We start from the raw sequence: 12,997 nt of genomic DNA on the forward strand, positions 1-12,997 counted from the left end.
GAACTTTTACCAAGAAAAATGTTTACACCTATAAGAAACACCAGGATTTTACCTCCATTTGGGTTTTTGCTCTAAATAATCCATCTCTCAGAAATTTCTCTTATCTCTGTGGAAAGCAATAAATGTGTTTTCCTTCAAAATAAGTTGAAGAACTCTTACCATATTCTGAAACCTGAAACGACTGATAATATGTCTGGTCCTATTGGGAGGAAGAAAAAAAAGACAAGAAAATAATGAGTTCTTATTTAATTATTTTGCTTGTTTAGCTCACAAAAAACATTTAGAAAAAATTTTAAATTACATGTATAATGATTTAATGAACAAAATGATTTACCTTAACCTGTATAAGTTTATTTTCAGTGATCTGCAACATGAAGTCTGAGATTTAATGAGTTTTTCTTGCCAATTCACTAATGTAAGACCTATCTCAATGGCCTGCATGTCACTGAAACAAACTCCTTAATCTGACTTCCATCTTTTGTGAAATGAGACCAAAATAATTAGGTAATTTAGGAATTTATGCAGCAGTGATAACACATGTCAAACTAACAGGAAATAACTTCAAATTTGGTTTATATCCTTATCAAAGCCAACTAATGGAGACAATAAAGTTACACATTAATCAGATATTTAAAATATCAAGGATAACAAATTATCATAAACCGACACTTTTTATCCTTCTAATTCCTTCTAATTTCTACCATAACTCTTAATACACTCTACCCTATTTTAACATATCATTATTTCCTGTTTCTGAGATCAACAAGAAAATGTGTAGCCTAGTTTCTTTTTTCTTCAACTCCTCATATTCCTATGTCCATTCTAAATCATAGGCAACACATTAAATAGAACCCCTTCAAAATAGTTAAGAAATTCCACGAATGTCTATTCCAATTCTGACTCCCTAAGCTTACAAAGCAAATACACAGATCAACTTTTTAAAAAATCATTCTTGTTTAATCTAAAGTTACAGTGCATAACCTAAGCTAATATATTACAAATCAACTATACCTCAATAAAAAATAAATAAAATTTTAATAAATAAACTGTACACCAAGTTATTTTTTTAATCTCAAAAGAAGGATACAGCTCATCTCAAAGTATAAGACAAATGTAACTACTTACATGCCAACAAGATAACTGCCTAACACAGGAAAAGAAACCATAAGAAACCAAAAAGACAACCACAGAATGGGAGAAAATCTTTGCAAACGATATGACTACAGGGCTTAATTTCCAAAATATACAAACATCTCATACAATGAAATAACAACAATAACAACAACAACAAAAAAAAATGGGCAGAAGCCCTAAATAGACATTTCTCCAAAGAAGACATACAGATGGCCAGTAGACACATGAAAAGATGCTCAACTAATTATTAGAGAAATGTAAATCAAAACTACAGTAAGGTACCACCTCACACTGGTCAGAATGGCCATCATTAATAAGTCTACAAATAACAAATTCTGAAGAGGGTGTAGAGAAAGGGAACCCTGCTAGTGGGAATGCAAGTTGGTGCAACCACTATGGAAAACAGTATGGAGGTTTCTCAGAAAACTAAAAACATAATTGCCATGTGATCTGGCCATCTCACTCCTGGCCATATATCCAGACAAAACTAAAATTCAAAAAGATACATGTACTCCTATGTTCATAGCAGCACTATTCACAATAGCCAACACATAGAAACAACTCAAATATCCATCAACAGATGAATGGATTAAGAAGATATGGGACACATACACAATGGAGTACTACTCAGCCATAAAAAAAATAACAAAATAATGCCATTTGTAGCAACATGGATGGAACTAGAGATTCTCATACTAAGTGAAGTAAGTCAGAAAGAGAAAGACAAATACAATATGATCACTGATATCTGGAATCTAAAATATGAGACAAATGAACTTATCTACAAAAGAAACAGACTCACAGACATGAAGAACAGACTTGTGGTTGCTAAAGGGGAGGGGAACGGTTAGGGTTGGACTGAGAGTTTGAGACCAGCAGATGCTTACACACAGAATTGATAAACACCAAGGTCCTACTGTACAGCACAAGGAACTATATTCAATATCCTGTAATGAGTCATAAGAGAAAGGAAAAAGAGTAAAATAATAATAATCATCTAAAACTTGGCTTCCTTGTTGTCATTTATAGGAGATCCCAAAGAAACTGTGTCGATCAAAGTCTTTAAGAATCGCCATATTTGTACAGCACAAATGAACCTATGTACAGAGAAGAAACAAACTCATGACCATGGAGAACAGAAGTGTAGTTGCCAAGGGGAAGGAGGAGGGAGTGGGATGGACGGGGAATTTGGGATTAGTAGATGCAAACCATTGCATTTGGAGAGGATAAGTGATGAGTTCTTGCGGTATAGCACAGAGAACTATATTTAGTCACTTGTGGTGGAACATGATGGAGGATAATGCGAGAAAAAGAATGTGTGTGTATATATATATATATGTATATGTATAACTGGGTCAATTTGCTGTACAGTAGAAATTGACACAACATTGTAAATCAACTATAATAAAAAAAATTTTTTAAATAGAATCTCCACATCTGTAACTACTATCTTAAAGTGTTTTCTTGTCATATATAGGAATGTTATCAATTATATGTCTCTGATTCATTTATAAATTCTAATTTGTCATCCTCAAAAATAAAATCAAGAAGGCAATCTACCTGTAATACTGCTTTACTGATAACATAGGAAATCTAATCTTCAGTAAGTTGCTTTTTGCTTTAGACCTGAGGTTGGTCCACGAAGGGTGTGGAACCAGCAATGTGACAATGATGTGGTCTGTTTGTCAATTTCCTACAGCAAACACTGAGTGAGTGTACATATAAAACATCACAAGAGGAGTTCCCGTCGTGGCGCAGTGGTTAACAAATCCGACTAGGAACCATGAGGTTGTGGGTTCGGTCCCTGCCCTTGCTCAGTGGGTTAACGATCCGGCGTTGCCGTGAGCTGTGGTGTAGGTTGCAGACGCAGCTTGCATCCCGCGTTGCTGTGGCTCTGGCGTAGGCCAGTGGCTACAGCTCCGATTCAACCCCTAGCCCGGGAACCTCCATATGCCGCAGGAGCGGCCCAAGAAATAGCAACAACAACAACAACAATAACAACAACAACAAAAGACAAAAAAAAATCACAGGAGGCTCTGTGAAGGTAGGTCACAGCCCTCAGCCTCAGAGGGTCAGTCTAGAGCTGCAGGGCTAACGCAAGGCTGACCTGCCTAGAGCTCCGTGTACAATGCTTCTGTGTTACTCTCTCCTCACTCGACTCACCCACACTTCCACTGCTACCCATCTTTCAAGATTAGGTCAAACATTGCTGCTTCCCTGAATTCCCAACGGAAAAGTCACATCTCTGCCCCAGTGCATGCCAGTCCTTTTTTCTTTGTCACTTATACCCTACAGCATAAATATTTAGGTATAGGGCTTATCTTGCTGCAAGTTCTTCAAGGACCAGGTTCATGTTGGACCATTTATTATCCTTTGAGGTGCCAATCTAACAGAGTGCCTGGTACCAAAAAAAAGGGCTCAAAGGATATGTATATTAGATTAAAATGGCTAGTCTTGACAAATGTGGAAAATCACCTAGTTTATTTGGGCCTCCTTTAAATAGCCTTGAAACCAATTTTTAGGCAAGTATTTGTTTAACGCATAAGTAAATTACATGAGATTATATTTGAAATGAATTCTCCCTGCCTGTATCCTATATTACTCATCATCCCTACAATTCCCAGATTTTCTATCTCTCTTTACCATCCCCTCTCCTTCATTCAGTGTATAAAACATGTCACACCTTCTGCTCTCCTGGTACCCTTAAGTATCTTTCTGTCTCCTTCTTTGTTTCCTTAATGATCCTCTTTTCTGATCCTGACATGTTGGCCTTTCCCATTCTCAGAACAATACTCTTCCCTTGAGTGAGCCCACCAACTCTCAGGGTGTTAGCTGCCATCTCCACATTTAAAGACTCCTAAATCTTTCTCTCTGGCCCATCCCTTGAGCTAGAGATTCAGACTCAAATCTATCTCTGGACACCTCCACCTGTATGTTCAACAGAAGGTCCTTGACATCTTTATCTGGATTGTAGCCTCCACCAGGGACCTTTTCTTGATGGCCTTCCCCACACTGGGTTAGATGTCCTTCCCTGCAGGGAGCCGAGGAGATGCAGGAGGCCGAGGAAGGGAACTAGCCTGATGGCACAGTTCCGAAGGCAGGAAAAAAAGCCTACCCGCCGGCACAGTTCCGAGGGCAGGTTTAGAAATGGGAAAAGGGCTTACCTGGTGGCACAGTTCCCAGAGCAAGTTCTAAAAACAATGAGGCTCACCTGCTAACCCGACAACAACGGCAACAATAACAAAATGAAGGCTTTGCACAGCAGTGCAAGAATAAAAATCGCTTCTTGGAAAAATCAGTCTTTCTTATTATTTACTTATTATTCAATCTTTCCTGTTATTTGTTTGTTATTCTTTGTTATTTTCCTATATTGTTTTGTGACTCAATAAAATTGGAACAACAAAAAATTGGAACAGTAATAAAATAACAAGAGCTTCACTTTGGTTGAATTCCCCCTATTCAGATCCAATGTAGGTAAAAACAAAGTATTCATTAGTTTGTTACAAGTATGAATAGGTTTTAGAGTTAGGTAATTGTGGAATGTACAATAGGTTAGAATAGGTTAGACATACATTATTCTTGATGGAAAAACATAATAATAATCTTACTTTTCATGAATTTTGTAGGAGGCTTTTAAGTTTTAGGAAATTAAGTTGCTTTGATATAAAAAATATTTTCTCGGGAGTTCCCGTCGTGGCGCAGTGGTTAACAAATCCGACTAGGAACCATGAGGTTGCGGGTTCGGTCCCTGCCCTTGCTCAGTGGGTTAACGATCCGGCGTTGCCGTGAGCTGTGGTGTAGGTTGCAGACGCGGCTCGGATCGCGCGTTGCTGTGGCTCTGGCGTAGGCCAGTGCCTACAGCTCCGATTTGACCCCTAGCCTGTGGCCTAGCCATATGCCACAGAAGCGACCCAAAGAAATAGCAAAAAAAGACAAAAAATACATATATATATTTTCTCATACTGTCCCCTGACCATACACTTTGAAGATAGTACCCCAAGCTTTAATCTAAAAAATGAATTTTTGTAAATTCTTGTGCTCGTGACCTTTCTAGTTGTTAAAGATTAGCTTAAAACAGTAACAGGTGGTGCTTGCTAAAAGTAACCGCAAAAAGTTTTGTGCCGTTTTTTACCGAATCGCCTTCTTTTCATATAATGTTTTTTTCACATGATGTTTTGTACCCATTATAGTTTTACATGATGTATTGTATCTGTTTTAATTAAGAGCCTTAGAACACAATGTATATCTACTGTACCATGTAATCTAAAAGTTTAACCTTTAAAAATATGACCTAAGCACTGTAATGTAAGTTACAATTAAGCTGTCTATATAAACTGCTACTTATGCTAATAAAATTTGAGCAGTCCAGCGCCCTGAAAGAAGGGACAAAGAGGCGCAAGTGCCGACACTGTCCATCCCCGCAGGGACACCCTGGCTGCTGGAGCTGGACTCAGGCACTTTCTCTCCCATAAGGCCTGTGTATAACTCAATCACTTTACCTAACGTGTTAGTATCCACTTTGTATCCATCACCTGCAACGGACCGTGAAGTCACAAGGGGCTCAGCACCTAGTTAAGCACGCCTTCAAGGTCTGTTGAAGGAAACTATGAATAAATGAATGAATGAATTGACTTTTTGTCCTCAGGCCAGTTCTTATGGGCTCATCAGATCAGCCTCAGTTATTATATAGCATCTCCTGTAAAAAACTCAAATAACCTTCTCATGAGTAGAATCAGACTACATTGAGGAGGCACAATCATCCGTCAAATGACCCATGCAGTAGTTTTAACCCTCTCCCTGCATATGAAAGGACATGACCATCAGGAAGTGGAATAAGCCAGCTATCATGGAAAACTGAAGGAAGAGTGGAAGGAAAGTGCTTCTTTCCACTGTCACTTAAATTGTTCCAATAAATTAAGAAATCATTTTTTAATCGAGTGTTGACAATGTCCTTTATACCAGATGAGGTTTTCCAGGGTATTTATAAGCAGAGAAGTGAAAATCAGGAAATAAATTATTTTACTGTCCAAGGGGTTTGAAAAGTAGAAATGAGTTTTGTCATTTTGAACATATGGTCATTACGCAATCGGCCATACCAATTTTCACAATGAGTTTAGGTTTAAAAATATTTTTACAGGTATCTGGAATCTAATATACAGCACAAATGAAACTTTCCATAGAAAAGAAACTCATGGACTTGGAGAAGACTTGTGGTTGCCAAGGGGGAGGAGGAGGGAATGGGATGGACTGAGAGCTTGGGGTTAATAGATGCAAACTATTGCATTTGGAGTGGATAAGCAATGAGATCCTGCTCTATAGAACAGGGAACTATATCTAGTCACTTGTGGTGGAACATGATGGAGGATAACATGAGAAAAAGAATGTATGTTTGTGTGTGTGTGTGTGTGTGTAACTGGGTCACTTTGCTGTACAGTATAAAATTGACAGAAAACTGTAAACCAACTATAATGGAAAAAATAAAAAGCATTAAAAACTGTTTACAAAATATATAATCAAGAATGGTAGAAGAACAAGTTAAGAATGTTGCCTATAGCCTGAACTCTACAGGGCAGACCATTCTCAAGAATCTGACCTTTAAAGTATAACACTTTTCCATTCACAAAGAGATAAAAAGTTGCAGAACTGAGTAACACTGGTCTTGTTGGAAGTTTATAGGAACAGGTGACAAGGCCCACTGCCAAAAGCTGCAAGAACAAAGGATTCCCACACCAAGAAGTTTGCAAAAACCAACCACAACCTCCTCCTCTTTTGGTATAAAAGCAGCCTGAATTCTGACTCTGGTTAAGATGATTCTTTGGGACACTAGTCTATCACCTACTTAAACTGCTGGCTTTCTCAATAAAGTAGCTATTCCTTGACCACTGCACCCCCCCCAAAAAAAAAGAATGATAGAAGATACTGAAATATTTTAAGTTAATAATAATTCAGGGAATTAGCAGCAGTTTATGCCACATACAAGCACAAAAACACTGGGGAAAAAAAAGTACCTGCATTAGTATAGAACAGGGATCAGCAAACTTTTTCTATATAGGGCCAGATAGTAAGTATATCGGGCTTTGCAAGCCAGAGTCAACACCAGCTAATGAGACGAACTGTATGCCAATAAAACTTAATACACAAAAACAGGTGTTGGGCTGTAATTGGTCTTTAGTTCAGGGTTTGCTCATCCCTGGTCTAAAGAATAAAATTTATTTCCAAATTATTCTATATTAGTCCTAGCTGAACTAAACTAAATTTGACTGAATCAAACTAAAACTAAAACCATGGAACAAAAACAACCTCAGACCTTTAGCAGGAAGTACAAGTTCCATTTAGTAAACAACTTGCCTTCACTTCCAAAGAAACAATCTGCTTCAAAATAAGTTTTTAAGATTTATTCCAGCTCATCAAGTACAGCGGGTGCCCATTCACTCTGCCAGCAAATGGGGAGTCTGACCTGAAGACCTAAATACTTGGGCAGCCTGACTGCTAAGAAAACACCTTTCTGGACAAAACAATACGAAACTCATCAGCGCCTCCAGAGCTCTGCTTTCCCCAGTATAGTCTCCGTTCTGGAGAAAAGCACGCCTTTAGGAAAGCTGCTCTTCAGCACACCTATCCACTCTCTATTTGTATTAGACGTAAGCCCTCCCCAACTAGATTTTCTACACAGCTTCCACAGCAGAATGGAAAGTAGAACCAGGATGCAATCTCTTTAATTATTTTGTCCCTTTATCCCTAAGTCAACAGTTCACTGTGATGGTTTACGTTAAGGAAATCAATCAAATGAAAGGGAAAAGATGGAAAACACACCATTTTCACTACCTTCCTAAGAAATATGCTATGACTACAGTGCAAGTTAGAGACATGAATAACTAAAACTATCTATTCCAGTTACAGATTTCCCTTCTCTAACCATGAAGCCATCCAGCTCTCAAGAAGGTTTCTATTTTTAACAAACTTCAGAAAATATGGCACACTACATGACTGCTACAAAATATAGATTTTTTTTTTTTAATGCAGGCAGCTTCTTTCAATTTTTGCTGCTGGAACAAAAAGAAATGCCAGAAACAGAATTCAAGGGCTGGATGGATTATCTTTCTTTGCACATGTATGTTCATTTATGGTCATTTTAACTGCCCAAAAGTCAGCTTTACTATTGATCTCCAGGGTCTGGATTTAATTTTTATTTAAAGATGAAGAAAGGCACTACACGTTTTAAATCCACACATAACAAGTTGTTAAAATGGAACTATTTCAGACTCAGTTTTGGCTTTGTCCCCCAACATAAGAAATGCCAACTACAGGCATGCAGTTGCAAGAACAGCACCAGGACCTGCAAAGCTTTCCAAAAACTGGTTTTGCAACTCTCCAGAAAGGAATTTTGGGAGAAAGCTATTGATGTGCTAAGAGTCACACACTCCACCCCCAGAGACCAGGAGAGAGTAACTGCCCCTCACTTCAGGCCTAGAGGAAAGGGCTTCCATCAGAGGATCCAGAGCACTGGACATGATGGGGGAGTGACCTCAAGGTGGAGCTGGAGGCACTTGACACACCTGAGAAACCTCAGCTGCTGTCCCCTGTACGGAAGGCTGAGTGGAGAGAGTGCTGTGTCAGGTGACCTGGGCCTGCTGAGTTTCGGGGAGCAAAGAAAACACGAGCTTTTGTGCTCAACTAAATGTGCAAAGGCACGCAAAGAGCCAGCACGCAGTCTTCTATCCTGATCCAAACCAGCCTCCCCGGGAGGCTTAAGGCAGCCGCAGCAGATGGAGCGGGAGCTTCAGGCTGCCAGCTGGAGAGGAAAGAGTGGAAAGCATCAAAGACGCTCCAGCTTAGAGGCCTCCCAGCCCCCAAAGTAGGCAGGGGTGCTCCACAGAACCCACAAAAGAGCCCCAAGAAGAAAAGGTGTTCTTTTTAAACACCTGCCAAGCCCAGAGAGCTCTGCGGCCAGCTAACAACATATTCAACTGCCATTTTTGTAGAACAGATACTGGCCCATTCACATGTCACCCTTTGGGGTCAAGTGGGAGTTTTTTACCCCTCACCTCTCTTGCCTCCACCTGATCAGATCCTGCAGGAGTGCAGTGCAGCCTAGTGAGTTGGGGGTAGGCAGCCAGAAGACACAAATTGAGAAAAGAGGGCACTTAATTTTATCGGGGTGGGCAAATTAATTACTGAATGCAGACGTCTGTGTGTGTACTCATAACCAAAAATGACAAGACCCAAGAATAACCAGAAAAATAGTGGGATTTGCCCTCCATTTCAGGCATTGGGTACATTTGTCTTTTCTCTAAAGTTTACATTCTTTTCTCTAAATATATATCTGTTGACTGGATGATATTTCCCTCGTGAATTCTTACTAAATTTTAAGTTCTTTGCTAATTTTACCGTAAAGATCAAGGAGGGGAAAACAAAGGATATTGCTTGATTACTATTTTATAGGTATTGAGGCTAAGTTTAAGAATAGTAGAAGGGATCAGAATAAAGCTAAAAATATAGAACTTTCCTGTTGTACGTTAGGAGGAAAGAAACACTAGCCAGTAAACTTCTAAAGATAATAGACACAGACCCTACTTGCAAGGTGCTTACAGTCAGGGAAGGCTTCAGGTAATAAAAGCTTTTGCTTGAAGAGTCACAAGACTGTGGACAAGTCATTTGAGCTCTGGGTTTCAGTGGTCTTTGGGAGACTGTAAGATTTCTGGGAAAGTAGGAGAAAGGAGAAGCCAGGGAGGAGCCAGAGGTTTGAGTCTTAAATACAGAGACGACATGTCTTCTGCAAAAGAAAAGGACGCACATGGGATGGGTGTGGACAAGGCAGACATGTAAATCTGCCCGAGGAATTTACAGAAACTCCTAGGTGATGACTTCCCTGTTTTCTTTAGGAAATACAAAAGGAGATTATCTACTGAGAGTAAGGCAGAAGGAACCAGATCTCCCCATGAGAAAGCATCTTCCTGAATCCCTCCCTCCTTAGAAAGGACCTCAAATACTCTGGTGCCATCAAGACTGCAGCTAAACATCTGAGGAACTGAAGGTGCTCCACACCCCACAGTTACTCACAGTGGTAGGACTTGGGGAGAATGGATCTAACTAATAACCAAGACACAGACCACGCAGAGCTCCGAGGCATGCAATGCCACAAGCACGTTCATACTCCTAAAAACTTTCACCATGTGCAGTATACATACATTATGATGTGTATGGGGCTTCCTAGGTAGAAAAGAACTAACTAGAAGCAAACTCTCTTTAAAAACAAATGAAAAAAATCACTCATTTAACCCTCTCTGTTCCTACTGAAAGTGGAAAGGATTAAGGTTTTCAAAAACATGCAATATGACCAACTCTTGGGCATCACTCAATGAAGAGGAAACAGCAGAAATGTTGATACAGATTTGGACTGAATGAGAAAGGTCCCCAGAGGCAAGGTTATTCCGTTTCCTGCTCATTCTCCTCCTTTCACTCCACCCAGGGCCTCAGGACTTATTTCAGTGCCTCACCTCAGTACCCAGCACCACTGTCAGCAGCCAGAGTCCAGTGAGTTATAACTTCCCAAAACTCCCTCCATGTCATTGACAAATAAGCATCATATAGGACTATAGGGAGTTCCCTTCGTGGCTCAGCGGTTAACAAACCTGACTAGGATACATGAGGATTTGGGTTCAATCCCTGGCCTCACTCAGTGGGTTAAGGATCCGGTGTTGCCATGAGCTGTGGTGTAGGTCACAGATGCGGCTCGGATCTGGTGTTGCTTTAGCTCTGGCATAAGCCAGCAGTTGTACCTCCGATTAGACCCTGGCCTGGGAACCTCCGTATGCCGCGGACGAGGCCCTTAAAAAAAGACAAAAGACAAAAAAAAAGACTATACACACATCGCATGAATGTCAAGCTTCTGTTTTTGATGTTGATAAGATATAATCACTGAGTCCATGGTTTTAAAGGGTCCAGGACCTCCCTGTACTTTCTGTGAATCTATCTCAAATTAAAAAGTTCTTTTAAAAATTAATCTTCTTGGAGTTCCCATTGTGGCTCAGTGGATTAAGAACTTGACTAGAATCCATGAGGATGCAAGTTTGATCCCTGGCCTCACTCAGTGGGCTAAGGATCTGGCATTGCCACCAGCTGCAGTATAGGTCGTACACGTGGCTCAGATCTAGCATTGCCTGTGGCTGTGGTGTAGGCCTAAGGCTATGACTCCAATTCAACCCCTGGCCCAGGAGTTTCCAAATATAGCAGGTAAGGCTGTAAAAACTAAAAATAAAATAGCAAATTTTGTCATATACACCTTAACCACAAAAAAGAGAAAACTACACAGATGATATATCTGTATGTATGACTGATTCACTTTGCTGCACAGCTGAAACTAACACATGGTAAGTAAACTTTACTCCAATAAAATTTTTTCAAAAATAAAACTACACATTAGAGTTCCCATCGTGGTACAGTGGAAATGAATCTGACTAGGAACCATGAGGTTGTGGGTTCTATCTCTGGCCTTGCTCAGGGGGTTAAGGATCTGGCGTTGCCATGAGCTGAGGTGTAGGTCGAAGATGTGGCTTTGATCCTGCATTGCTGTGGCTGTGACATAGGCCAGCAGTTGTAGTAAATAAATAAATAAATAAATACTACACAGATCAGTAAATTCTGTAGTAGAGATGTTGTGTAAAAGGACCCACAGAAGAACAGAGATTGAAGTGTTTACCCCCTGCAGGCTGACACTCTAAGAAATCAAAATTCTAGGAGTTCCCACTGTGGCACAGCAGAAACGAATCCAACTAGGATCCATGAAGACACAGATTTGCTCCCTGGCCTCACTCAGATCCTTTCCTTAAGAATCTCACATTGCTGTGAGCTGTGGTATAGGTTGGCAGCTGCAGCTCAGATTAGACCCCTAGCCTGGGAACCTCCATATGCCACAGATGCAGCCCTAAAAAAAAAATAGAAATCAAAATTCTAAAAGCAATTCCTTCTTCCTTTTCTTACTACACGCAAGAGAGAACTTGAGGTCTTTCCCCCAAAAAAAGCAGCCTTCTTTCAAGCAGAGCCCAGCAACTGTATTTTGGAAGCTTCATCTCCATTCCAGAGAGAATGACCTGTCACAGGCTGCTCCAAGTTCTTGATTCAGTTCTCATCACCGGCCGGGGGGCTTACCAGCTGCTACCTGTAGAATGCCTTAAGCATGAGAACTATCAAAAGATGTGCTGTTCTGCAAAGGACAACGGCTCCAGACCCACCTTGACAGGAGAAGCAAACTGACCAGGGGAAGCTGAGCAGGGAGGCACAAAGATAAGGTACATCTGGAAAGCTGCACAAAGCTGTGCGACCAGCAGCCCTTACCTGACCTTCCGCAACAACTAGCTCAGGGGAAAGGGGATGTAACAACTCAAAGCAGACTGTTTTTGGATTACATAACAACCTGACTCCCACAGAATATCACACAGGGCTTCCAAACAGTGACTTCAGACCTGGGGCTACTGAGCTTCCTACCTTGTATTTCCTGTCCACCAGCCCAATACTGGCTTAAAACTGAGACAAGGAGTGAGTGAGAAACTGAAGTCAGTTGCAGCCAGAAGAGTTTATGAGGTTGTCTAGTCCAGGGGTCCCCCACAGGCTGTGCCCCAAATCATGCCAGAAGCTGCTATAAAAGTACAAGTTGTGCCCTCAAAACATGCTTTAGAAAGTCTAGGCTGCCAGGGAGACAAGCCCCGCTACCACCTAGAGGGGAAGGAAGTAGCAGGGTCTCACCACTAGGGAGTTCAAAGAATAAATCAGGGGCTGCCTGTTCCACCACCCAGAACTGCCTCTCACTAGAAGGGAGGGAAGCTGAAGAAGCCTGCCTGTGGTCACAAGAGCAGGACTTCTCAAC

The 12,997-nt window shown here is 40.7% G+C and overlaps 1 protein-coding gene across 1 annotated transcript in view; it reads right to left on the bottom strand.

Annotated features, from left to right (window-relative positions):
* Positions 1-12,997, bottom strand: part of CD109 (CD109 molecule) — a 154,470-nt gene that overhangs the window by 92,747 nt on the left and 48,726 nt on the right. Inside the window, exon 6 of the mRNA XM_047763806.1 lies at positions 160-199. Within this exon, the coding sequence (XP_047619762.1) occupies positions 160-199 (40 nt within the window). The remainder of the gene's footprint in view (positions 1-159; positions 200-12,997) is intronic.

The sequence above is a fragment of the Phacochoerus africanus genome, chromosome 2 (genome assembly GCF_016906955.1).
Source record: "Phacochoerus africanus isolate WHEZ1 chromosome 2, ROS_Pafr_v1, whole genome shotgun sequence".
Taxonomy (NCBI): domain Eukaryota; kingdom Metazoa; phylum Chordata; class Mammalia; order Artiodactyla; family Suidae; genus Phacochoerus; species Phacochoerus africanus.